The sequence below is a fragment of the Petromyzon marinus genome, chromosome 27, assembly GCF_048934315.1.
Source record: "Petromyzon marinus isolate PM22_M1 ecotype Great Lakes invasive population chromosome 27, UKy_Petmar_22M1.pri1.0, whole genome shotgun sequence".
Lineage (NCBI taxonomy): Eukaryota > Metazoa > Chordata > Hyperoartia > Petromyzontiformes > Petromyzontidae > Petromyzon > Petromyzon marinus.
The window spans coordinates 4,584,342-4,612,131 of record NC_133693.1 but is presented as its reverse complement, the minus strand read 5'-3'; the positions used below and the strand labels follow the sequence as shown (position 1 = coordinate 4,612,131).

Below are 27,790 nucleotides of genomic sequence, written 5' to 3'. Positions count from 1 at the left end.
TACCAGCAAATGACTCGTTGGAATTACACATGGCAGCAAACACTGCCCCCACCCCCCTAGTGGCAGACAACTGGCCGTTTGTAGGCCAGGTGCTGAGTCATCTTGTGCCACACAGGGATAGCTGCCGGCGGGGGGCGGGGGTACCCTTTAAAGATACAGTAAAACCTTGGATTGCGAGTAACTTGGTCTGCGAGTGTTTTGCAAGACGAACACATTTTTTAATACATTTTTATTTGATAAACGAGCGAGGTCTTGCAATACGAGCAGTACGTATACGCATGGTCTGCCGAGCGTCACGTGATCACAACTGATATACGAGTGCTTTGATATTACGAGTGCTTTGGATTACAAACATGTTTCCGGAAAGAATTATGCTCGCAATCCCAGGTTTTACTGTACGTTGCAATTCGATGTGTTGTCAAGTTGCTCTTGGACGCTCCGGTATGTCAGTGGACGCTCTGTAATCCTTGCCGTTCATGACTTCGCATTTTTGTTTTGCTTCAGGCTGAATTACGTTCTCCGGCACCCAAGAGGCAACAACCTCCTCGCTCAAGCAAGAAAGCCTTCACTCGAATCATCATCATCATCATCAGCAGCCCCTGTATATTAATGATTTGCTAAGAATGTCGCCGTGTGTTGTGGATTGTACTGAGCGATGATTGTGAATGTCCACATGCCTGCAACCTGCATGAGGCGCTGTGTAAAAACGCTTTCCTTATAGAGTGTGTGACTCGTGGCCGTGTGTGGCCCATCCATCTGCGTGGTGCTCCAAGTGAATCGTAGGGCCTCTCTGCGACCCCTGGCTCGAATGGGGTTCCCTGTGTACCGCACGGTGGCGCAGGGTGGTGTACGCGCTTGGGTTGGTACCTGGGAGCTCGCTTCTCTCTGTGCAGCGATGAATCGCGCATCGGGCCACAGATGGAGAGGAGCGTTGCGTCACACGGGACCGGTCCTCGCCACTGTTGTAAGCCACCAGCGCTCACTGCTGTCTTCATGGACCCACGGTGGAGAGAGGGGGGAACCTCTCGTTCGGTTCCTAAGGAGGCTGCGTGTCACTCCCGTGGCCCCTCCCGTCCTCCTTCAGCACCAGGCACGACAAGAGACGCACCGAGCACCCCCTTGTGTTGTGCGTTCAAGGTTTCACTGCAGGGGAAACGGCAACGCAAGCTCCGCCTCGCGAAGCTCTCGGCTGCGTGAGCGAGCGTGCGAGCGTGCGAGCGTGCGTATGCATTGGGAGGTCGCTGCGTCTCACACTTGACCAACGTGCCTCTCCGTTGCCAGGGTTGAGTGAAGATGGGCATGGTTGCGCGCTCCGTGAGGTCGGGAATGGTTTCACATGCAAGCGACGGAGCATTATGGACCTGTGCCCCAGGGATGTAACAATTCCCCCCCCCCACCCACGAATTGATTAGCTATGCACGCATTCAGTTCTGTGCGTGTATTGTGAGCATTCAAACCCACGTTAATGTATGTCTCCTTGTACCACCAACTGCTTATTGGAGATGGGATATCCATTCCAGTATCGCTTTATTATCGGTTCGATTATGCGACTAATCGGATAACAGGGAAATAGTTTTGAAAAAAAAAGTCGTTGACTTCTGTTCCCACGTGTGCCGCTGGACGGGAAGCGTTTGTCGCGGCAATGGTGACGTCGTCGGCATCGGGCAGGGGCGTGCCTCCTGGGGGGCGGGAGGAGGGGGGGGTTTCCCGCCTTCGCGGGACAATATATCAGAGCAGCCGCTGTGATACCTTGTCTCGTTCAAGGGGCCTGAGTAATGACGAATAAAAGTAGTCTGTTACTATCCGTCGTCGCTGAATCGGCTCTACGAAACTCATGGACCCGGCCCTCCTGCTTGCCGACACCGCCTGTAGCAGGGCTGGGCGGTGAGAAGCCCTCTTTACTGCGCCAGGTGAGCCGCGTTGCCAAAAAAAACTCATGGCTACAGAAAAGTTCATGTTCCACAAAAAAAAATCAACCATCGTGATTGTCCCGGGAGTTGGGTTGCTTCCTCAATGTAGCGGCCCGGTCGTGTGCGTGCGTGCGGTTTTTTTCTTTCGAGTTGTCACTGTCGTGCATGCGGAGTGCCTGGTTAATCGTGTCCGTTCGTCTGTAGTACCCGTCGGGGTCTGTGCTCCTTGTAGAAGGGATCGTGCCTAGGGTGCGCTGCTGCTGCTGCTGCGAATAACCGACGGAAGCCACGAAACGTTTCTAAAGCAAGGCGTCCGTTGTGCGCACGAGGCAAGCAAGCGATACGCGGCTTCAATGCCGTGGCGTTTCACCGACGGTGCAGGAAGGTGCGGAGAGCGATAGGCGCTAGGGGTGGGTGGTACGTGTGGTCATTGGGAGCCGTGGTTGGTGGGGGGAGGGCACTCAAGTTTATCGGGACTAATCCTCTATTTTGTGGCGTCATAATCCGTGGCTTTAACCGCGGTTAGGGAGCAGCGGGGGTCATGGACTTCTATGAATCATACTGTCCATGGCAAACGCACGTGCCGATCGGTAGATCGGACGGTAGACCAGGCGGCGGAACAGCTGGTGGACTAGTTGGCAGATCAGCTGGTGGACTAGGTGGTAAATGAGATGGCAGATCATATGGTGGACTGACTGGTAGACCAAGTTGTAGATGAGGTGGTGGTCTAGGTGGTAGAGCAAGTGATAGATCAGCTGGTGGATTAGGTGGTAGGTCAGGCGATAGAATCGGCAGGGGAACAGGAGGTTCCACTGCCCTTGGTGTGAACCGGCTTTCTTTGCCGGCCAAGGTAAACACCGCTGAGAAAGAGCGGATACAACTTGAAGAGGTCACGAATTGCAATGAGAATGAGTGGAGCATGCTGGCTGGCCGGCCAAGCCAACCCCCATAGACCTAACACGAACGAGGAAACCAAATGCTCGCCCGAGTCTTCTTCAGCGAACCCAGCAGCCACAAGGATTAGGCCTCTCAACTGAACCAGCCGGAGAAATAGCCCCAAACCTGTCAAACCAGCTACTACTCACTAACCTTAACCTACTTTTGTCTAAATTGGCTCAAGCCTCCGGTAAACCACGTGACTAGGTGATAGTGCCAGCCCTATCACTGAAGCTACCCATAACTCCACTGCCGCCACAAAGTCTACCACCCATGTGGTGCTTACTGCTGTGGCTCCTGTACTGTCCACACAGCCATGCCCCGCACGGGTCTGCACGTGTCAAGTCCTCGCTCTGTGAACGTGCCAATCTACGAGTGAGTGATGCTCTCCCCCACACGGTCTTGATCATGGGAGTCTGACTATACATCACCACGCTTGTCAGTGCGGGAGGTGAGGGGGGGTGGGTGGACCCAGGACTTCTTCAGATATCGCTCGTCACCAATGTTAGCCGTGACCTGGGATCGGACTCGTAGCATCTCGGATGTGAGAGGGCCGTCTGGACACACACCGCTAAGGAGAGAAATTGTGGGTGAGCAGCCAAAGGTACATTTGGTGGTGCAGGGCCCATCCCAGCACCTCCCTGTCGCCGGCTGTCGAGCACAATCCGCTCACCACTTTGCCACCGCTACACCTTCACTGTGGTCGTGAGTCGAGACTGTGCGTGGTCTCTGCTGCGTGGCGAGTCCCAACAGTAGCAGCAAGCGGCCTCGCGTTGTGAGCCACGTCTTGAAGGCGGCCTTGGTGTCTCGCTGTGTCATCACCACTGCTGTTGACGAGACGTTTGATGGAATGTGCAGTAACTAAGTGTAGTCGGTTTGTAAAGCCGATCCCTTAACTATAGATTATATGATTTGGTTTTATATTGCGTCAAAGATACGGAGGCGTCTAGACGTGTAATATATTGCAACCTGTAAATGCGCAACGTTGTCGAACCACTGGGGGCTTCGCCGTGAGGCCTGGCCTGGGAGTTCAACTCATCTCCCATGGCATTGCAGGCTCCGCAAGCAGCGCGCACTCTCATACGCACCTTTGCTGCAGCCGACCTGCCTGCAGACGTCGGCACGTTACAGGGAGTAATACTCTGCTGAAGATTGAGTGCACTGAATAGGATATAATGTGGGACATGAGAGTCGACATAGGAGGAGCTGCGTGATGATATGGGGATGGAGGGTATGCAAGGAGATGCGGGGAGATATTGAAGCGAGGCGCTGTGAGAGTTGGTGTGAAGACTGTATTTGAGAGACGGTACAGGAGTTGGTGTAGGGCAGTGTGATAAGGAGGCGGTGTGCTATAGAATAGTTATGGCTGAAGGTAAGGAGTTGTGGGCGTCTGGGGCATGGGACAAGAAGGGGGGGGCGGGGGGGGGGTGATGTTTAGGATATGCGGGGAGACCCCCGCACGAGGAGTGGGCGTGTGGTGACCGCGCTTCACCACCGTCGCGTTTCGCTGGCTCCGACGTTTAATTGTTAAATTCATTGACGAGTGTAAAAGAATGGTTCCTCGTCCTCCCGACCCCTGGAGGTTGGCGTGTATGAAAGAAGAGTCGCGTAGGAGTCTGTACACGACTCGAGTCGTCCGTGTCTTCGTGGGTTAGGCAGAGAGGAGCGGGCTGTCCTCAGCTTTCACCTGCCGAGTTGTAACGTGCATCGACAGGCCTTGCTCACGCTCTGCTGTAAGTTCGCCTCCACGTGTGTCAGTTCCCACCTGCCTTGCGCTTTTGGAGTGAATGCGTCGATTAAAACTGCCGACATTTTGCGATGTCACGATGCCTCCTGCTTTATTCTCTCCGTTGGCGGGGGCGCTTCCCTCCCCTCACTGCGGTCGCACTTCCACGCGTGTCCCCGCGATCTTTGCCTGCGTGGCTTCCTCACCCAGACGCGTTAAGCTTGTCGTGAGAGTTGTGCTTTAATGTGCATCTTCGTTTCTGTGGGAATGCCTGCGATCAATGGGGATCACGGTTACGCACGAGGTGTTTAGCAAAAGCGGGCCGTCATGATCCGAAGTGGTGGCGAGCCCGGGAGAGATTTATCGGAACATAAAACAAAAAGGTGTAATCTTACCACATCGGAGAGTCAACACTTCTGCAGGAACGCACGTGCGTGAGATCAGCACCAAAGAGTGCTTTTGTCAGTGGGACTCAGCACCACGGACAGCGCCTCTCAATCTTGAATCAGGACCACGGACAGCGCTTCTCAATGTGGACTCAGCACCACGGACAGCGCCTCTCAATATGGAATCAGGACCACGGACAGCGCTTCTCAATGTGGAATCAGAACCACGGACAGCGCCTCTCAAATGTGGAATCGGCACCACGGACAGCGCCTCAATGTGGACTCAGCACCACGGACAGCGCCTCCCAATGTGGAATCAGAACCACTGACAGCGCCTCTCAATGTGGACTCAGCACCACGGACAGCGCCTATCAATGTGGCTTCCTTACGTCGCGAATTTCCTCGAGAGAGCCCATCTCGACGTGATGACACGTATCGGTTGTGGCAATAACCGGCTGGCTATAGAACCTGACGCGTGTGAATGCACGTTCTGGCTCCCGTGGGCTGTTACAATGTCACGATTCGCTTATAGAAGAGCAAAACTCACGAATGGAATTGGCCAAACATCGCAATGCAGGGTCCTCCTGAATAAAAGAGTTGAGATTCAGTGAGGTTTTCCCGGGTGATTACACGGCTCTGTCATCATTGTCCGACAGCGGCCAGTGCCCCGTTTTGACGAGTGGATCTGCCCCTGTAATCGATGGCCGTGACAAGGGCTTCATTTCTCACTCGACATTTTCCGGAAGACTGGCTGGCTTGGATTATGGACGTACGGCACTGCCACGAGAGGACAAGGTGCGCCTATCTATAATAATTCTATAATAATTATAATAATTCCTATATTATCGCGCCCAGTATTCCTTGGATCCTATGGACAGATGTGTTAAGAAGGAAAAAAAAACCCGTGACTTCCAGCTGAAATTCAGCAGTGGTCGTAATCGACATTTAAACACCACAGGGACCCTCTCGCGTCCCCTGGCTTCCCATCGCCTCTCGTCACTGTCTCAAAGGGCCTGGGGCCTTCCCATGAGTGGATGAATGAGACGCTGGTTCGTGAGGATCGTGCGTCACGATCGCCGTTTACGGTAAAATCGTATACATGAGCAGACGTTTCGGACCATGGACCTTCGTCACGTATGAAGTTATTGTTTTATGCATGTGCTTTATCGACTTCATTTGAAGATTGAGCATTGTCTGAGACGACACCTATTTTCAGTGTTGTCACTTTTAAGCCATGCGGTGTTAATTACGAATCGTGTGCTGAGGTTTTGTCCGTTGATTGTGCTTGTTGCACCACTGCCAACGCAGCAGCAGCGTTGGCATCTGCGCTATTTACAGTCTCGCCGGGCCAATCGTCTGGCCTTCGACCTTCATGCACAGTCGTGTTTGTTGCATCCACTCCGACAAGGGCGTAACGAGTCGGGGTGTTGTGGCCACCGTGCAACCGCCCGATACACGGAGCAACGGTGGACGGAACCCGGCATCGATTGGCCCAGAGTGTGCCTGGTTCGGGTTAGAGTCTAGTCGGCCTTTTACCGGTTGATGAACCGAGTTGTGTTCGTGCTGGATATCTGTGGTATTGATTTACAACACCCGCGGTCCTCCGCGATGGCAACGACGACTGCTAACAACCCAAATCGTGAGTGCGACCTTGCTTCGAGAACGGTGCGGTGGGATGCATCCGAGAGGGTTCAGACGCTCGTCGTGCGAGACTGCTCTGTGTCCTGTGCTGTCAAGAGCAGGACGTGCGGTGAGGGGGTTTGGGGAAGCTGTGGTCCGCGCGCCCGCATCTTGGTCCGCGACTTGGTGTCATCCGCTCCCGACCACCACTGCCAAGTCGGAACAGCGCCGCGCGCGATATTTTTTCCCGTCACTGCAAGCAACGCGGGGTAGAGGGAGCTCGAGTCACGCAGATCCGCAGAGGAGAGAAGCGGGTGGAGGCGGAGAGAGGGAGGAGAAGAGGAGGAGGGAGTAACGGGGTACGGAGAGACGAGGGAAGGGAATGGACGGATGGAGGGAGGGGGGGTAGAGGGAGGCGGGGAGAGAGAGAGTGGGAAAAGGGAGGGGGAGAGGATAGAGAGGAGGGAGAGAGTGGGAAAGGGAGGGGGAGAGGAGAGAGAGAGAGGAGGGAGAGCGCATGAGAGAGGGAGGCTGGACGCCTCGGCTTCGCCACCGGGTGAGTTCGCTTCGCCCCGTGCGGCTCCCGAGAACGGGGCTCGCTCAAAGGGGACCCCGGCCTGGGGGACTCGGACCTGGGTGACCTGGAGCTGGGAACCCTGGGACCGGGTCCTGGGAGCGGGACCCGAGTCAATTGTAGCCGAGCAAGTTTCACGCGGAGACGCGGGCAGGGCGAGCGAGGGCTGTTACGTAACTCATTGTATAATGCAGCAGTCACTCGGCCACGGTGCGCGTAACCACAGGGTACGTGTACCACGGTTCGCCTACCACGGTGGGTGTAGCGGTGCGTGTGCCACGGTGGATATAGCCGTCACGCGTACCAACAGGGTACGTGCAGCACGGTTGTGCGTAACCACGGTACGTGTGCTACGGTGCGCGTACCACGGTGGGTGTGCCATGGCACGAGTACATGGCGTGTACCACGGTGGGTGTGCCATGGCACGTGTACATGGCGTGTACCACGGTGGGTAAAGGGTTACATGTACCACGTTACGTGTACCACACCTGCGCATGGGGTAGTGATGATATGATGATGATGATGATTATGATGGTATTGATGTTGGTGATGGAGCTGATGGTGATATAGGAGGTGATGACGGTGTTCCTGAGGATTATGGTGTTGGCGAGGGTGATGGTGATGATGGTGATTATGACGGTGTCGGTGATGATGATTATGTTGGTTATGGTGATGATGGTGATGATGTTGGTGATGATGTTGGTGATGGTGATGATGTTGGTGATGGTGATGATGGCGGTTGAGGCCACGGCTCCGCGCGAGTAGCGAGCGGGGGGAGGGGGCTCTGTGTGGGTTCTGTGGGGGCTCTGTGGGGGCTCTGTGTGGGAGTCTGCAGGGAGACGGAGACCGAGAGAGATGGGCAGAGAAGAGACAGGGATAGAGAGACGGGGGGGGGGGGGGCAGAGAAGAGAGAGGGAGAGAGATGGGCAGAGAAGAGAGAGAGAGAGACGGGAGCAGATAAAAGAGAGGGTGAGAGAGGGACGGGGGGCAGAGAGAGAGAGAGAGACGGGAGGCAGAGAAGAGAGAGAGAGAGACGGGGGGCAGAGAAGAGAGAGAGACGGGGGGCAGAGAAGATCGAGGGTGAGAGGGAGAGAGACGGGCAGAGGAGAGAGATGGGCAGAGGAGAGAGAGGGTGAGAGAGACGGGAGGGGGGAGAGCGTATGGACGAGAGGGCGGGAAGTCGAGTGGGGGGGGGGGTAGAATGCAACAGACAGTGAGACGGGAGAGAGGGGGAGGGTATAATGAGGGGGAGAGAGAGAGGGGGGGGTATCAGACATAGAGATGGGAGCGAGGGTGGAGTCGTTTATGCGAGACTCATTCCTGGGCTTCTCGAGCTGTCAACCCTCGGGGGAGGAGTGGGCCAAGTCGCTCCTCTCTGCGCTCCGTGGCGCTCGCAAGTTTCCACGCCTCCTCCTCCCTCCCCTTCACCCTCCCCCCTCCGCCGCTTCCCCTCCTGCTCCCCTAACCTCCAACCCTCCTCCCCTCTGGCTCCCACCTCTCCTCTTATCGCCCACTCCCCTCCTCTCCCTCGCCTCCCCTACTCCTATCCTTCCCTCCAATCTCTTCCGCCCCCACCACCCCCTCCCTCCATCCTCCTCCCTCCCTCTCATATCCCTCACATCCTACTCTCCCTCCCCTCCAGTCCCCCCTCCCCCCATTGGTCATTGGAGACGCGGGCGCGAGTCACGTGATCCCGGCTCCTCTCGTGCCGCTTCACGGGTCCCAGTGTAGGAGAGAGAATGATTACGATCATCCATCAGCAACATCATCATCATCAACACCATCATCATCTACATCATCCATCATCAACATCTACATCATCCATCATCATCTACATCATCCATCATCATCAACATCTACATCATCCATCATCATCAACATCTACATCATCCATCATCATCAGCATCTACATCATCCATCATCATCAACATCATCTACATCATCATCATCATTTTCATCATCCATCAGCAACATCATCTACATCAGCAACATCATCTACATCATCTACATCATCCATCATCATCTACATCATCTACATCATCTACATCATCTACATCATCAACATCATCTACATCATCCATCATCATTTACATCATCAACATCATCTACATCATCCATCATCATCTACATCATCCATCATCATCAGCAACATCATCTACATCATCGTCGTTTCCATCAGCAACATAATTACCATCGTCTCCATCATCATCAGCAACATCATCAACATCATCAACATCATCTATCAGCAACATCATCTACATCATTGTGGTCTCCATCAGCAACATCATCACCATCGTCTCCATCATCAACACCATCATCATCATCTACATCATCAGCAACACCATTAACATCGTCTACATCATTTTCATCAAGACCATCATCATCGTCTCCATCAGCAATACCATCATCATCGTCTACATCATTTTCATCAACACCATCATCATCATCAACACCATCATCATGAGCGACAATGCGACATCACCATCAGCAACATCATGATCATAGGCAATATTACCAACAGCAACAGTACCATCATCAATCATCACTATTATTACCATGATCATCAGCCACACACCATTATCATGATCAACATCATAATGATCATCACAATAAGCATTACTTTTGTTATCATCGTAAACAACATCACCGTCATGATTTAACATCAGCAATACCATCGGCATCACTCATCATCATCGTTGTTATCATCAGCATCACCACCACCACCACCGCCGCTACAGTCGCGATCATCGTAACCATTGACATCATCATCAGCATCATCGACATCATCACCTTACACTTCACCACTTGGCTACAATCTCACCGTCCAATCATCACTGTCATCACCACCACCATCATCATCACTGTCATCACCACAACCATCATCACTGTCACCACAACCATCATCACTGTCACCACCATCATCATCACTGTCATCACCACCACCATCTTCTGGTGTCTATATCTCAGTGTCTCTGCTGTATCTGCGTCCTCAATGTCTCCATTCCCCGTGTCTCTGTGTCCCCCGTGTCGTCGTATCCCGGTGTCTCTGTATTCCTGGTGTCTCTGTATCTCTGTCCCCGTGTCTCCGTGTCCCTGTGTCTGCGTGTCGCCCGTGTCTCCGTGTCTCCGTGTCTATGTTGTGCCCCGTGTCCCCCGTGTCTCCGTGTCTTTGTTGTGCCCCGTGTCTCCGTGTCTATGTTGTGCCCCGTGTCCCCCGTGTCTCCGTGTCTATGTTGTGCCCCGTGTCCCCCGTGTCTCCGTGTCTTTGTTGTGCCCCGTGTCCCCCGTGTCTATGTTGTGCCCCGTGTCTCCGTGTCTATGTTGTGCCCCGTGTCTCCGTGTCTATGTTGTGCCCCGTGTCCCCCGTGTCTCCGTGTCTTTGTTGTGCCCCGTGTCTCCGTGTCTCAGATATTCCAAGAAGTCGGCGCGTGCGCGGTGAGGTCGCGATGCGGAGAAGAGGCGGACAAATAATTAAATAAACATCCCCACTCGCCTCGTAGACGCTGAGAGCCACGGGGAGGGAGAGAGCGACACGGCGAGAGATACACGGGGAGAGAGATACACGGGGAGAGAGATGCACGGAGAGAGATACACGGGGGGAGAGATACACGGAGAGATACACTGAGAGATGCACGCGGAGAGAGATACACGGGGGGAGAGATATACGGGGAGAGATATACGGGGAGAGAGATACACGGGGGAGATATACACGGGGAGAGAAATACACAGGGGGAGAGATACACGGGGAGAGAGATACACTGGGAGGGAGATACACGGGGAGAGAGATACACGGAGAGATACACTCGCAGAGAGAGATACACGGGGAGAGAGATACACGTGGAGAGATACACGGGGAGAGAGATACACGGGGAGAGATACACGGAGAGATACACGGGGAGAGAGATACACGGGGGGAGAGATACACGGGGAGAGGGATACAAGGGGAGAGAGATACACGGAGTAAGATACACGGGGAGAGAGATACACGGAGAGAGATACACGGAGAGAGATATACACTGGGAGAGAGACATGAGGGAGAGAAATACACGGGGAGAGAGATACACGGGGATAGAGATGCACGGAGAGATACACGGGGAGAGAGACATGAGGGAGATAGATACACGGGGAGAGAGAGACATGGGGAGAGAGATACACGGGGAGAGAGATACACGGGGAGAGAGATACACGGGGAGATAGATACACGGGGAGAGAGATACATGGGGAGAGAGATACACGGGGAGAGAGAGACATGGGGAGAGAGATACACGGGGAGAGAGATACACGGGGAGAGAGATACACGAGGAGAGAGATACACGAGGAGAGAGATACACGGGGAGAGAGATACACGGGGATAGAGATGCACGGAGAGATACACGGGGAGAGAGAGAGACATGAGGGAGATAGATACACGGGGAGAGAGAGACACGGGGAGAGAGAGACACGGGGAGAGAGATACACGGGGAGAGAGATACACGGGGAGAGAGATACACGGGGAGAGAGATACACGGGGAGAGAGATACACGAGGAGAGAGATACACGGGGAGAGAGATACACGGGGATAGAGATGCACGGAGAGATACACGGGGAGAGAGAGAGACATGAGGGAGATAGATACACGGGGAGAGAGAGACACGGGGAGAGAGAGACACGGGGAGAGAGATACACGGGGAGAGAGATACACGGGGAGAGAGATACACGGGGAGAGAGATACACGGGGAGAGAGATACACGGGGAGAGAAATACACGGGGAGAGAAATACACGTGGAGAGATACACGGAGAGAGATACACGGGGAGAGATACACGGGGATAGATATACACGGGGAGAGATACACGGGGAACGAGATACACGGGGAGAGAAAGATACAGTGAGGGAAAAAAGTATTTGATCCCCTGCTGATTTTGTACGTTTGCCCACTGACAAAGAAATGATCAGTCTATAATTTTAATGGTAGGTTTATTTGAACAGTGGGAGACAGAATAACAAAAAAAATCCAGAAAAACGCATGTCAAACATGTTATAAATTGATTTGCATTTTAACGAGGGAAATAAGTATTTGACCCCCTCTCAATCAGAAATATTTCTGGCTCCCAGGTGTCTTTTATACAGGTAACGAGCTGAGATTAGGAGCACACTCTTAACGGGAGTGTTCCTAATCTCAGCTTGTTACCTGTATAAAAGACACCTGTCCACAGAAGCAATCAATCAACCAGATTCCAAACTCTCCTCGATGGCCAAGACCAAAGAGCTCTCCAAGGATGTCAGGGACAAGATTGTAGACCTACACAAGGCTGGAATGGGCTACAAGACCATTGCCAAGCAGCTTGGTGAGAAGGTGACAACAGTTGGTGCGATTATTTGCAAATGGAAGAAACACAAAAGAACTGTCAATCTCCCTCGGCCTGGGGCTCCATGCAAAATCTCACCTCGTGGAGTTGCAATGATCATGAGAACGGTGAGGAATCAGCCCAGAACTACACGGGAGGATCTTGTCAATGATCTCAAGGCAGCTGGGACCATAGTCACCAAGAAAACAATTGGTAACACACAACGCCGTGAAGGACTGAAATCCTGCAGCGCCCGCAAGGTCCCCCTGCTCAAGAAAGCACATATACATGCCCGTCTGAAGTTTACCAATGAACATCTGAATGATTCAGAGGACAACTGGGTGAAAGTGTTGTGGTGTGATGAGACCAAAATGGAGCTCTTTGGCATCTACTCAACTCGCCGTGTTTGGAGGAGGAGGAATGCTGCCTATGACCCCAAGAATACCATCCCCACCGTCAAACATGGAGGTGGAACATTATGCTTTGGGGGTGTTTTTCTGCTAAGGGGACAGGGCAACTTCACCGCATCAAAGGGACGATGGACGGGGCCATGTACCGTCAAATCTTGGGTAAGAACCTCCTTCCCTCAGCCAGGGCATTGAAAATGGGTCATGGATGGGTATTCCAGCATGACAATGACTCAAAACACACAGCCAAGGCAACAAAGGAGTGGCTCAAGAAGAAGCACATTAAGGTCCTGGAGTGGCCTAGCCAGTCTCCAGACCTTAATCCCATAGAAAATCTGTGGAGGGAGCTGAAGGTTCGAGTTGCCAAACGTCAGCCTCGAAACCTTAATGACTTGGAGAAGATCTGCAAAGAGGAGTGGGACAAAATCCCTCCTAAGATGTGTGCAAAACTGGTGGCCAACTACAAGAAACGTCTGACCTCTGTGATTGCCAACAAGGGTTTTGCCACCAAGTACTAAGTCATGTTTTGCAGAGGGGACAAATACTTATTTCCCTCATTAAAATGCAAATCAATTAATAACATTTTTGACATGCGTTTTTCTGGATTTTGTTGTTGTTATTCTGTCTCTCACTGTTCAAATAAACCTATCATTAAAATTATAGACCGATCATTTCTTTGTCAGTGGGCAAACGTACAAAATCAGCAGGGGATCAAATACTTTTTCCCCTCACTGCACATGGGGAGAGAGATACACGGGGAAAGAGAGATACACGGGGAAAGAGAGATACATGGGGAGAGAGATCCACGGGGAGAGATACATGGGGAGAGAGATGCATGGGGAGAGAGATACACGGGGTGAGAGATACACGGGGAGAGATACACAGGAAGAAAGTGCGCGCACACGGTTGGTGGGGGTGGGATGCGGTGTTGCACACCGAGCTAAGGAACCACGAATTCGATTCCGGGCCATGGTCAACATGATTCGCGATTCATTAGAACCGGTCCAGGGACTCATCTATGGCAACTCAGCCTTAAAAAATGAGTACAGTACACCGATGCGATGTGTAAATCTTAGTAGGGGGGATACAAAGGCGGCCGGGCGTGGTGATAGAAACACACACCCCATCCCTTCGTTCCTTCCACGTTAGCCTTCATAGGTTGTAACAAGCACTTGACCCATCAGTCTGTGTAACCCTACACAAGGGGACCTTTGTCTTTGTACACCCAACGTGTCGATGTTTAAGCACAAAGATCGATTCCCGTTCATTTCCATTCCACGCACAACACCCTCCAGCGAGCCATGTCAAGTGGCGGTGGTGGTTGTTGTACCACGTGTGGTGGTGGTTGTTGTTGTACCACGTGTGGTGGTGGTTGTTGTACACGTGTGGCGGTGATGGTTGTTGTACACGTGTGGTGGTGGTTGTTGTTGTACACGTGTGATGGTGGTGGTCGTGTGAACACGTTGGGGACCTTTTGCGGTACCGTGTGTGGTGGGGGGGGAGGGGATCTGTGAAGGGGGCTGAAGTAATTGGGCGATGAGCGGGATCGTGGTGAGAGATGATGCAGGGGGTGCTTCAAAAAAATGTGAACACTTTGGAAAATTTGCAACAATACCACAAGGAATGTGCTGCCTCCTCCGGCCTCTGGAGACCATCTGGAGAAGATTCTAGGCACGCGTTGACTACGATGGCGAACGAGTGGAGACTCTGACTTTTAAAGCTATTAACGTTACATTTGTTATTACGTTACAGTGTATTATTCGTTCTTTTTCCATTAAAAACGATAGTCCCATGTGAGTGTTAACATGTTTTTGAAGCACCCTGTGTAAATATATATACAACTAAACTATTGTTATTTGACAAGGTAAGGCCTACTGAGCTATGTAGCTCAGAAGCGATCTGGCTATCACGAATGATAAGCTCAACAAAGTGGCTTATCATTATCGTGTGGACATTTATAGCAGCCAACATACTCTAAAACGCGTGATGATGATTCTAAATGTGGAGGGAAAACCCGGAGGACCCGGAGAAAAATCCATGCGACAACGGGGAGAGAGACAACGCAAACTCCGAATATACAGCAGGCATCAGGGTCGGTATCGAACCAACGACCTCCTGCATACCAGGCGAGGTAGTTAACATCTCCTAGCCACCGTGATAATGATGAGAGAGAGACACGTAGACTCCAAATATACAGCAGGCATCAGGGTCGGGATCGAACCCACGACCTCCTGCATACCAGGCGAGGTAGTTAACATCTCCTAGCCACCGTGATGATGATGGGAGAGAGAGACACGTAGACTCCAAATATACAGCAGGCATCAGGGTCGTGATCGAACCCACGACCTCCTGCATACCAGGCGAGGTAGTTAACATCTCCTAGCCACCGTGATGATGATGAGAGAGAGAGACACGTAGACTCCAAATATACAGCAGACATCAGGGTCGGGATCGAACCCCCAACGCCTCATGCATACCAGGCGAGGTAGTTAACATCTCCTAGGCACCGTGGCGCCCATCCAATGGAGCCTGATGGTGGGGGGCGGGGAGTGTACGCTATCTGACACTGCCCCCTGCTCGGTGGTGGTGGTGTGATTAGCAGGTCGGAAAGGCTGGGCCATGCCTGGCCGCACGGGGGCCGCCCTGGGGAGCCAGGCGAGGGCCCCCGCGGCGGGGCCAAAGGGGGCCCAACCTGGAGGGGTCCGGGTGGGGGGCGTCACGGGGGCCCGGTCCGGGGCGGAGCCCGGGGGGGCCCCCAAGCAAGAGACGGGGGCGCCAAGACTTCAGCCAACGATGCAGCAGGTGAGACACCTGGCGCCCATGTTGCGCCGGAAAAAAACATGCCAACGTTGGTTCAACGTTGACCAAACGTTGGGTCAGCTGCTCCAACAACATGCGAACGTTGGCCCAACGTTGGGTCTACGTTGGGTCAGCTGCTCCAAAAACATGCCAACAACGTTAGTCCAACGTTGTTGGCAAGTTTAATGGGTGATTGATGATCAGGCCACTCGTCGATTTCCTCCAGTCGCTCGCTCACTCGTCGGTGGTCAGTGGCCTCCCTGTCGCTCTGCTATAGCTGCTGCCTCCACGGTCATTGTTCACTTTGTTGATGCGTCCACCAACGTGGAGGACCCGGGTCTAACAGGCGCTGTTTCGTCTCGTCCACCACACCGTTCAACCACCACCACCACCAACCACACTGCAGGTCACAACAACAACACACACACTCAACCACTCAATCTTGATTTGAAGCTTTCGTTACTGCAGGAATCTTTGGTGCTTTCGCAACACAAGCGTCCATCATTAGGTGGGCTTTCTCACCTGATTACGGACGCTTGTGTTGCGAACGAAACATCGTGATTTATTTCATTTTATACTCAGCCACTCATTCACTCACCCGCCCTCTCACCCACCCACTTGTTCAATTAGTGAGTGTGCTATGGGTGAGCATGCTATGTGAGAGTGTGCTATGTGAGAGTGAGTGCTGTGTGTGTGCTGTGTGAGAGTGTGCTATGTGTGTGCTATGTGAGAGTGTGCTATGTGAGAGAGAGTGCTATGTGAGAGTGTGCTGTGTGAGAGAGTGCTATGTGAGTGAGTGCTATGTGAGAGTGAGTGCTATGTGAGAGTGAGTGCTATGTGAGAGAGAGAGAGAGTGCTATGTGAGAGTGTGCTATGTGAGGGTGTGCTATGTGAGAGAGAGAGTGCTATCTGAGAGAGTGCTATGTGAGAGTGAGTGCTATGTGAGAGTGAGTGCTATGTGAGAGAGAGAGTGCTATGTGAGAGTGTGCTATGTGAGAGAGAGAGTGCTGTGTGAGAGAGTGCTGTGTGAGAGAGTGCTATGTGAGAGAGTGCTATGAGAGTGAGAGTGCTATGTGAGAGAGAGTGCTATGTTTAGAGAGTGCTATGTGAGAGTGAGTGCTATGTGAGAGAGAGTGCTATGTGAGAGAGTGCTATGTGAGAGTGAGTGCTATGTTTAGAGAGTGCTATGTGAGAGTGAGTGCTATGTGAGAGAGTGCTATGTGAGAGAGTGCTATGTGAGTGAGTGCTGTGTGAGTGAGTGCTATGTGTGAGTGAGTGCTATGTGTGAGAGTGCTATGAGAGTGCGAGTGCTATGTGAGTGAGTGCTATGTGAGAGAGTGAGTGCTATGTGAGTGAGTGCTGTGTGAGAGTGTGCTGTGTGAGTGGAATTCTCGCGTCTCCGCGTCATGGAAACTCCTCTCTCTCTCTTTCTCTCTCCGTGCAGCACGCTCAGGATTTTTAAAATCTGCTGTGTACAGTAGCGGTGTACAGTGGCTGATGCTACTTGGCATTGGGCAGAGGGAGCGCAGCTGCTCGCGAACTCAAACCAGGGATCCCTAAACCCACCAGAACCCTAAACCCACCAGAACCCTAAACCCACCAGAACCATAAACCCACCTTAACTCTAAACCCACATTAACCCTAAACTCACCTTAACTCTAAACCCACCTTAACTCTAAACCCACCAGAACCCTAAACCCACCTTAACTCTAAACCCACCAGAACCCTAAACTCACCATAACTCTAAACCCACCAGAACCCTAAACCCGCCAGAACCCTAAACCCACCAGAACCCTAAACCCACTTTAACCCTAAACCCACCTTAACTCTAAACCCACCAGAACCCTAACCGAACCTTAACTCTAAACCCACCAGAACCCTAAACCCACATTAACTCTAAACCCACCTAACCCTATTCCTACCTTAACTGTAAACCCACCTTAACTCTAAACCCACCTTAACCCTAAACCCACCTTAACTCTAAACCCACCTTAACTCTAAACCCACCTTAACTCTAAACCCACCAAAACCCTAAACCCACCTTAACTCTAAACCCACCTTAACTCTAAATCCACCTTAACTTTAAACCCACCAGAACTCTAAACCCACCTTAACTCTAAACCCACATTAACCCTAAAGACACTTTAACTCTAAACACACCAGAAGCCTAAACCCACCTTAACTCTAAACCCACCTTAACCCTAAACCCACCTGAACCCTAAACCCACCAGAACCCTAAACCCACCTTAACCCTAAACCCACCTTAACTCTAAACCCACCTTAACCCTAAACTTGCCTTAACCTTAACCCCACTTTAACTCTAAACGCACCTTAACCCTAACCCCACATTAACTCTAAACCCACCTTAACCCTATTCCTACCTTAACTCTAAACCTCACCTTAACCCTTACCCCACCTTAACTCTAAACCCACCTTAACCCTAAACCCACCTTAACTCTAAACCCACCTTAACTCTAAACCCGCCTTAACTCTAACCCCACCATAACTCTAAACTCACCTTAACTCTAAACTCACCTTAACCCTAAACCCACCTTAACCCTAAACCCACCAGAACCCTAAACCCACCTTAACTCTTATCCCACCTTAACCCTAAACCCACCTGAACCCTAAACCCACCAGAACCCTAAACCCACCTTAACTCTAAACCCACCTTAAGCCTAAACCCACCTTAACTCTAAACCCACCTTAACTCTAAACCCACCTTAACCCTAACCCCACCTTAAACCTAAACCCACCTTAACCCTAAACCCACCTTAACCCTAAACCCACCTTAACTCTAATCCCACCTTAACTCTAAACCCACCTTAACCCTTACCCCACCTTAACCCTAACCCCACCTTAACCCAAACCCCACCTTAACTCTAAACCCACCTTAACCCTTAACCCGCCTTAACGCTAACCCCACCTTAACTCTAAACCCACCTTAACCCTAACCCCACCTTAACTCTAAACCCACCTTATCCCTAACCTCACCTTAACTCTAAACCCACGTTAACTCTAAACCCACCTGAACCCTAAACCCACGTTAACTCTAAACCCACCTTAACCCTAACCCCACCTTAACTCTAAACCCACCTTAACCCTAAACCCACCTGAACTCTAAACACACCTTAACTCTAAACCCACCTTAACCATAAACCCACCTTAACTCTAAACCCACCTTAACCCTTAACCCGCCTTAATGCTAACCCCACCTTAACTTTAAACCCACCTTAACTCTAAACCCACCTTAACCCTAACCTCACCTTAACCCAAAACCCACCTTAACTCTAAACCCACCTTAACCCTTAACCCGCCTTAACGCTAACCCCACCTTAACTCTAAACCCACCTTAACCCTAACCCCACCTTAACTCTAAACCCACCTTATCCCTAACCTCACCTTAACTCTAAACCCAACTTAACCCTAACCCCACCTTAACTCTAAACCCACCTTAACTCTAAACCCACCTTAACTCTAAACCCACCTTAACCCTAAACCCACCTTAACCATAAACCCACCTTAACCCTAAACCCACCTTAACTCTAAACCCACCTTCACCTTAACCCCACCTTATCTACCAACAAACCTTCACGATAACCCCACCTGAACCCTAAACCGACCCTAACCCCAATGTAACTCTAACCCCCCTTAACCGTAACCCCACCTTAACCCTACTCTGATCCTACCCTAAGTTGGACTACACGTTAACCCTTCCCCAACCGCGGTCGTTTCCCCCAACTCCCACAATTAAGTTGACCTTACCCTGATAACGAATATCTAACCCTCACCGTACCCTCACCATGACCCGAACCCTATGCTAATTATTCATAAGGGTTATTTTTTGTGTTAGATTGCGTTAACATAAACACGTCGTTAAACCCGCCACCACCCGACCAAAGCCAATTAGTATGGTTTTGTCACGTGAACAGAACGTGGTCAATTCGTGACGAGTACAGCACCACCGGTTGCGTGTTGGAGAGTCAACCCACAACACTTACAATTCGAGTGCCGCCTTATCCCCCAAACCTTTTACTTTGACTCGGCACAACGATCCTAGCCCACATCGTACCAGTATCCCCCCAAACAATGATCCCCAATCTCCTAACCCCCTGACCCCTGTACACTATATCCGTCAGCGCTATCCTCTCACCCTATAACATTATCTATGAAAAGCACGAGACGAGACCCCCCCCCCACTCCCCCCCCCCCCCCGAGCTCGCTTGGATCATCGGGGCATTCATTTATTTATTTCCCAGCCGGAGCGAGGACAGACAAACTGATGTCACCGCTTCTGAGAGAAATATAGAAATATATATGTAAGTGATCGAGCGTTTTTTGTCGACCAGTCGAGCATTTGTGCGATACTGCGTTACGGGGGGTGGAGTTGCTGTAAAAAATTTGAAAATAAACACGCAGAAACGACAGCTTTCACAAGTGCCGTTGGAACGTGTACCACCAAAAATCCACCGATATCTGCGCCGGCAAGCCTAAAACGAGGTCACCGCAGCCGCTGTGGCGCTTTGGCCCTGTGTTCTACCGGCGCTTTGGCCCTGTGTTCTACTGGCCCTTTGGCCCTGTGTTCTACTGGCGCTTTGGCCCTGTGTTGTACTGGCGCTTTGGCCCTGTGTTCTACCGGCGCTTTGGCCCTGTGTTCTACCGGCTCTTTGGCCCTGTGTTCTACCGGCCCTTTGGCCCTGTGTTCTACCGGCCCTTTGGCCCTGTGTTCTACCGGCCCTTTGGCCCTGTGTTCTACCGGCCCTTTGGCCCTGTGTTCTAGCGGCCCTTTGGCCCTGTGTTCTACCGGCGCTTTGGCCCTGTGTTCTACCGGCCCTTTGGCCCTGTGTTCTACTGGCGCTTTGGCCCTGTGTTCTACTGGCGCTTTGGCCCTGTGTTCTACCAGCGCTTTGGCCCTGTGTTCTACCGGCCCTTTGGCCCTGTGTTCTACTGGCGCTTTGGCCCTGTGTTCTACTGGCCCTTTGGCCCTGTGTTCTACCGGCCCATAGTTGGAGGTCGTTGGAGGTCAAGCCCTCGCGAGTGAGGAGCAATGGTTTTCGTCGTGGACACCGCTCAGTCCAGCGTTTTCTTTTTTTTGTCGGCGGGGTTTTGGCGACCGTTTCGTTGTTTTTTTCCCACCGAAGTGACGAAATTTTGGGTCAGAGTGACCGGCGGCAAAATCTGGCGACTTTCTGCGATGAGGAGTCGACGCAGACTTAGGAAGGATCGATCCCAGGATTGTGTTAACGACCCCGCACGAGTTAACTTGCACGTAAAAAAAAAACGCCGTATTCTATTTTGGATTTATAAAGCGCCTTTCGCCACGGCGCTTGACAATGCTTGCCGGCGGCGGTAAAAAATGGCAAAATAAGGGAAAGATGGGCAGGGGGGGGCGGGGTAGTGCGGCCGTTGGTGAACGGGTTTGGAAAAGGAATGAGATGCGGGCAGCAGGGGGAGGAGGTGATGGTGCAGGGGGTTGAAGGAGGAATGGGTGGAGTGTGATAGTGGACGAGGCTGGTAGAAAGGGGGTAGCGTGAAGGTGGATGGTATAGTATGAAGTGAGTGTACGATAGGGTCAGCGTAGATGCGAGTGGATTTGTTGAGTTTGTGGCGTTTTTTTTTTGGGCAGCCTGCGACGTTTTGAGCTTCGTTTGGCAACCTTCCGCTTTCAGGAGTTCACAATGAGCCCGGGTCTTTTTTGTTTTGTTTTCACGCAAGCGACATTCGTGACTGCGAGTCGGAGGCATGGAGTTGGCGACGCTGCTCTTTGGCTCTGCGCGTTGCGTGCGTTGCGTGCATTGTGTGAGTTGTGTGCGTTGCGTCGCCCACGACGTGCCCCCCCCCCCACATGCAGAACGGCGGTGGAGTCGGGCCCTGGCTTGATGAGGAGGACGATGACGACGAGGAGGAGGAGGAGCTCCTGAAAAAGAAGAAGAGGAGGAAGCAGATTGGGCAGAAGCAGGCGAAAGAGGTGGGGGGCACGGAAAACAGAGCAGCTCCCTGCCAGATCCCTTATGAGACCCCTGTTATACCCCTAAAAGATCCCTGTGAGGCCCCTGTGATATCCTCTGATATCCCATGAGATTCCACCCCTCTCAGAACCACCCCCACCCCCCCGTGAAATCCTGCAGTTACCACCCGCATCTCCGATTAACACGGTCGGCTATGTGCGGTGCGAAAGAAGTTCGACGTACATATATAAGACACCCTGTGAGACCTTTTGGAAATTCTCATGGGAGCCCTATGGGTCTCTCTGATAAACCCCGTGAGTCCCCTGTTAGACTCCTTGAGACCCCACTGTTTGCATGGAGAAGCTGTAATCACGAGCCGTGTCAGGTAATGACTACTCCAGTTCAGATGATGTTGAATAATTATTATGTTAATGATGGTGATTACGATAATGATGATGACGACTTGGATTCCCTGTGATAGGTGTGTCAATGTGCGTCAATGCACGCATGCTGGTAGGCGCACAAAGACAAAGATCCCCCGTATAGCCTGTAACAGACTGTCGGGGCAAGTGCTGTTAGCGAGCACCTATGAAGGCCGGCACGGCACACGAGGGGGTGGGTGGCCAGCACCACGCCCGGCCGCCTTTGTCTCCCCAGTGGCGATTTTTATACATAGCACCAAGTAATAATTTGATGCTGAGTCGACCTACGGGAGGTACAGGACCGGTTCAGGTAATCGTCACCGATGTTGGCCATGAGCGGGAATCAAACTCGGGTTGCTAAGTTTGTAGCACGGCGCGCTAACCAATACACCACCGCTCCCCACCCTACCGCACATGCACACGCGTTCACTATTGCGCCACACTGAACCTTTCCAGGGCCGGAAGGAACGGGAGGGCATCGCTGGGGCTGTGCGACCGGCTCCCACGTGGCCACGGTTATATCGGCACGGGGACCTCTACCTCGCCGTCACATTGGTGGCAATCGTCGCTGGTGCTTAGCTGCTGCTCATCGCGGTGACATCATCGGCCGGCGGCGCCACTGGAGGCCGCTGACGGCAACTGTGCCCGGCGTTTATTATTATTATTTATATAGCCACGCCGAGCTTCGCAAGAAACGCGCGAGGGGGGGGGGGGGTGGCCGATGGCGGCGATAGGCAGGGTGCCAGGCGGGTGGGGGAACGCCACCGGTCTGGACGACGTTCGGAATCGAGCGAGCGGACGGAGCGGAACGTCTTGACGCGTGCTTGAGCCTTCTGTCGTGTCGCCCTCGGCCACTGTGCAACCCCCCACCTTCCACCAGCCCCACCACTCCCAACAGAAAACAAGGACCGACCCGAGAAACTGGAAGACGCCGGGGGGTGCGGACCACCCTCGGGCCAACTCTTCCTCGTCCTCCTCCTCCTCCTCGCCATCGTCGGGCAGCAGAGCCCCGACCACCGGCGCTCAGGATGGGCCCAGCAGCACCAAATCCAGGGGCAAAGACAAGCGGAGCAAGCAGGGAGGCGACGGGGACAAGGATCTGGGCAAGGCCACGATCAAGAAGATGAGGAAGCAGGATGCCGGGGGGGATGGCAGGAAGGCCGCGGCGTCTCGTGAAGCCAAGAAGTTGGGTCCCCCACCAACGCAGCACTCCAGAGGAGACGCCGAGGTCCCGCCTCGCGGCAGCGGCGGCGGTGATGGTGGCGGTGGGGCCGGCCACCACGGTCAGGCCGATGTCAACGACGGTGGTCGCGCGGGTGCCCCCGACGCGCGGAAGACCTCCGGAGACTCTCGCGAAGCGGTGGGATCCTCAATGGCGTCGGCGGCGGGGAAGAGCAGAAAACAAGACAAGGAGACGAACAAGAAGCCGAAGAGGAATCAAGACGTCGGCAAGAAGCCGCAGAAGCCAAGGGCTCAGAGCGGCAGCGCGGGAGGCACCCAGGGCGGGGATAAAATAACCGAGAAGGCGACGGCGGCGGCGGTGACGGCGGCGGCAGTCAAGGAAGGGGGTTACGGGCCGGATGGGAAAGCCAAGAGGGAGCGCCCGCACGACGGCGCGAGGCCCTCCGTGTCGGGTAAGTCGAGCGAGACGGACGGCGCGGCCAGGGGCCCGCCGGCCAGGGCCTCGAGGAGCAAGGGCGGGAGGGTCGCCGGGCCACCGGAGAAGACGGGCGGGAAGAGGAGCGCCGAGGAACTGGGGCCCGAGGCCGCCGAGGGCGACGCCGGCGGGGGGGGCGACGGCAATGCCGGGAAGCGCAGGAAGAAGGCGGCGGAACTGCGGCTGCGACTGGAGCCGGAGGCTGGAGGAGGAGGTGGTGGAAGAGGTGGCGGAACAGGCGGAGGAGGTGGAGGAGGTGGCGGAAGAGGTGGCGGAGGAGGTGGAGGAGTCGTTGGAGGCGGAGGAGTTGGCAGAGGAGGTGGAGGAGGCGTTGGAGGAGGTGGCAGAAGAGGTGGCGGAGGAGGAGACGTTGGAGGTGGAGGAGGTGGCAGAGGAGGTGGAGGAGGAGGCGTTGGAGGAGGTGGAGGAGGTGGTGGAAGAGGTGGCGGAGGAGGTGGAGGAGACGTTGGAGGCGGAGGAGTTGGCAGAGGAGGTGGAGGAGGAGGTGTTGGAGGAGGTGGTGGAAGAGGTGGCAGAGGAGGTGGAGGGGACGTTGGAGGCGGAGGAGGTGGCAGAAGAGGTGGAGGCGTTGGAGGGGGTGGAGGAAACGGCGGTGGCTGCAGGAGAATCGACGTCAAACGCACGTCGCTCCCTGGTGAGATCCCCGCCCTCTCCTCACACTTCTTGATTAATTTAGGTTTTATTTTAGTACAAACACCGAGGGGTAAGATTCTGCTGTTTTATTTTCATCCGGTTTTGTGTGGTGGTGGTGGTGGTGGTGGGAATGTGCTGATGTCCCCATCACGGATAGCCAGGCAAATCGCCAAAGCCATGGGGTTCATCCGCTCTCGTTGAGATGTGAATAAGGCCCTAAAACCCCAGAGTTTGAAACAATTTCTGAAACGTTAATTGTCCGATATGGGTGTCCAATTTGAACTCCGGTAGCGATCAGCGCGCCAACCCTGTGTGTCAAAGAAAGGCCTCGCCGAAGGAGATGTCGCAAAGCTACCTCTGAGATCCCTTCAGTTTGACGCCTCATGCACATGCGGCAGCGGTGGTGGTGGTGGGGCAGCACTTTCGAACAAGCCCTGCTGCAACACGAGATGCTTTCTGCGTGGCCGTCGATCCGACATCGCTGTTAACGCTCCCGCCTGGGATTTTTGTTTGCCAAAAATTCAGTGAAATACAAAAATTTCAGTAAAAAAATTTTTTTCCATAGTTTATTGGTCAAAACCCTCCCCTTCCCTCCCTCCCTCACGCCTACTGGAATCCTTTTTATTTTGAGAGTTTAAAAACGGGGAGCACGGGTCTCGCTCGTTTTGATTAAATAAAACCCAAGCAGAGCCGAGAGATATCGGGAAGCCACTGAGGGCTGTGCGCTTTAAAATCTAGACTTAAAAACTAATTTCTTTAACACTGCTTTTTGTGTTTTTAGTTTGTCGTCCTTCCCCCGCACCTCCGGTGAGCACGGTTGGCTATGTACGGTGCGAAATAAGTTCAAGTTTCGTACATACGAGCGGGCGGCATTTGATGTAGACCCACGGCTATTTGGCTCGGAGATCAAAAACCGCCATGACTTTGCTCCCCATCGCTGCCTCCCACTTATTTTGGATGATTAATTTGGCTGAATGCAGCGACAAATGCTTGCCTGTTCCATAAAGCTTAGCAACAGTTAGTTACCGAGCTGCAGGCCGCAAGGGGAGCGGCCCGCGGAACTTCTTCTGACGCTGCTATTTAGGGGAGTTTACAGATTCTATTTTAAATGGTTCGTGTTTACGGGTGCACGGTGATCCGCTCACGTTCTTTTGAGGATTTGGCGAGGTCGGGATGTGCGACGTTGCACCGACCTGTGATTTACACGTCGTCCTTCACAGCAGGTAGCCTTCGTGGTTAGAGCTGTCCGTGATTGGATGAAAGTTATTTTTTTTATTTTTTTTGCAGAAATAATATTCTTCGTGAATTGCGAATTGGTGATTGAGCTCGGTTTTGAAGATTGTTACGGGAATTGCTCTTCAACTCACCGGTGAGCTGCGATAATAATGATCAGGGTGATTATAATAATCATCTGTGCGTTGTTAAACGCCTATACACCACGTGACAATTTAATCTGTTTAGCTGTGTTGGGTGGCGGAGGGTTATTAATGACCCATCATCGTTGACTAACTCACAAAATCTATCATGGTGTGTCACCCGATGTAGCTTCATGTCCTTGTATTGCAATCACGGCCCTCTTAATGTGTTTTTATTTCTAAACATGCAAATCATATATGAACAATTTCCTCTGTAGTGAGTAGGGTAGGTGTTTTGAAGGATGTGTATCATTCGGAGCTTGCACATCGTGGGTTGGTGCATCACTTACACAGATTTGCATAACTCCCAAACTCTTTGGGCAGCACAGCGGCCAAGTAAGGACAGTACAACAAGTGGGATCATGTCACCATCCGTGTGGATCTCTTGTATGTATGTATTTTGAACTTCTTTCGCACCGTATGTAGCCAACCGTGCTCATCGGAAGCGCGGGGGAAGGGCAGCAAACTACGCCTGGCGGGTTTTCTCTGGGTAGTCCGGATCCCATCCGCGCGAAACGAGACGCTCATTAAAGACGGCATTGGCCAAACTTCCTCAGCAGCAGGGCTCGCCGGGACTCGGCGAGTGAATGAAATTGCGCCGTCAATAATCTGACATTGTTCAGACTGCCGTGCGACGTGGGCCGTGGTGGGCAGGGCGCGTCGCTAGCAGGGGCGATGGCCGGCGGCGGTCGAGAATAATCACGGAGCGGCAGCCAAAGGGAAGTGAGCGCTTCGCAGAGCGCGTCCAACCGAGGAGACGGAGCGTTTGAACTCGGCTCGCGTGCAGATTCTGGGTGGATCGTCACGTCGCAGGCTCGTGGGAAGTGGCAGCGGCTTGGGGGGGAGGGGAGGCCTTCATCCAGCAGTGGATTGACCATGGCTGCTGCTGTTGATGATGATGATGACTATTGATTTCACAAAGGCCATTTTTTTATCGAATAAACAAAAGTCAACGCGAAAGCTGGTGGCAGGAAGGGGTTAAGTTGGCACAAGCGGGCGCCATGGTGACGGGCTCTGGGAGCGAGCTCCCTGCCTGCTCACCGCTCCCTCACCGCTCGCTCGTCTGCCCTGTGAGCCACGCCGCCACGTGATGCAGCCGGTCGTGGGGGGCGGGGGGGGAGGGGTTGAACCCCCCCCCCCCTCCCATCGTGTTGGGGGGGGGGGGGTGCGGTGGCTGTGGTCGTCACGGTAACCGCGTCTCTCAGAGCGAGAGGGAGGTTCACTGTGAAGCGGTTGTCATGGCAATGCTTAGGGGTGGAGGTGGTATCTCCTCACCCTCATCATCTCCATCGTGCTCCTCCTTAGCCTCATCCCTGCTCCTTCCCTGCCCCCCCCCCCCCTACGCTTCAACCCTCATTATTCTCCTTATCCTCACCATCTTCTTGCTGTTCTTCATCCTCATTCTCCTCCAGACCTTCAACCCTCCTTCCTCCATCTCCTGCCCCACTCATCCACCCCCATTAAACCCTCCTCCTCTTTCAACACCTCCTCACTGTTGCCGCTCTCTCGGCTCGCTGACGACGTTCAGCTCAAAGTCTCTCGCTGTGCTCTATCCTCCGCGGGGTCACAGTAAAAAAAACAAAGACCCCCCGTATAGCCTTAAATACTATAGGGGCAAGTGCTGTTAGCGAGCACCTATGAAGCCCGACACGGCACACGAGGGGGTGGGTGGCCAGCACCACGCCCCGCCGCCTTTGTCTCCCCAGTGGCGATGTTTACACACCACACCGGGTACTCATTTGAGGCTGAGTCGACCTAGGGGAGGCCCAGAACCGGTTCAGATAATCGTCACCGGTGTTGGCCGTGAGCGGGAATCGAACCGGGGCCGTCAGGTTCGATGCGCAGCGCGCTAACCGCTACACCGCCGCTCCGCGGGGGTCACAGTGCACGGACACACACACGTGGGGTACATGGGAGGATCGGTGCAGCATGGTGACCGTCACGAGAGTTAACCGAGCAGGGCTCTGGCAAGGCGGCCGGGCACGGCAAGGCGAGCGGGCGGGCAGACTG

At 53.3% G+C, this 27,790-nt stretch overlaps 3 protein-coding genes across 13 annotated transcripts in view; all 3 read left to right on the top strand.

The window, feature by feature from the left end:
- LOC116946484 (dystrobrevin beta-like) overlaps nucleotides 1-4,670 on the top strand; it is a 79,815-nt gene extending 75,145 nt beyond the window's left edge. For all 8 annotated transcript variants that reach the window (XM_032961415.2, XM_032961411.2, XM_032961410.2 and 5 more), the window contains one exon: nucleotides 505-4,670. In XM_032961415.2, coding sequence (XP_032817306.2) covers nucleotides 505-509 — 5 coding nt within the window. In that variant the 3' untranslated portion in view covers nucleotides 510-4,670. The remainder of the gene's footprint in view (nucleotides 1-504) is intronic.
- A 2,368-nt stretch (nucleotides 4,671-7,038) lies between these two features.
- On the top strand, nucleotides 7,039-26,550 carry LOC142929214 (uncharacterized). Its single transcript, XM_076069964.1, has 5 exons — nucleotides 7,039-7,134; nucleotides 15,488-15,687; nucleotides 21,536-21,652; nucleotides 22,935-24,204; nucleotides 26,435-26,550. Exons 2-5 carry the CDS (start codon nucleotides 15,505-15,507, stop codon nucleotides 26,548-26,550), a joined length of 1,686 nt encoding a protein of 561 aa, XP_075926079.1. The 5' UTR covers nucleotides 7,039-7,134; nucleotides 15,488-15,504.
- Nucleotides 24,089-27,790, top strand: part of LOC116946479 (DNA (cytosine-5)-methyltransferase 3A-like) — a 36,480-nt gene continuing 32,778 nt past the window's right edge. For all 4 annotated transcript variants that reach the window (XM_032961401.2, XM_032961400.2, XM_032961399.2 and 1 more), the window contains exon 1: nucleotides 24,089-24,366. The gene's annotated coding sequence lies outside the window, so the exon portion shown is untranslated. The remainder of the gene's footprint in view (nucleotides 24,367-27,790) is intronic.

What these genes read in the sequence shown, in the direction of transcription:
- LOC142929214 (XM_076069964.1), top strand. Translation starts at nt 15,505, where the DNA reads ATGCCTGGCCGCACGGGGGCCGCCCTGGGGAGCCAGGCGAGGGCCCCC. An exon ending in TTCAGCCAACGATGCAGCAG is followed by an intron (nt 15,688 to 21,535) that starts GTGAGACACCTG and finishes CCCCACATGCAG; the next exon opens with AACGGCGGTGGAGTCGGGCC. An exon ending in CGGAGGAGTTGGCAGAGGAG is followed by an intron (nt 24,205 to 26,434) that starts GTGGAGGAGGAG and finishes CGTGGTGGGCAG; the next exon opens with GGCGCGTCGCTAGCAGGGGC.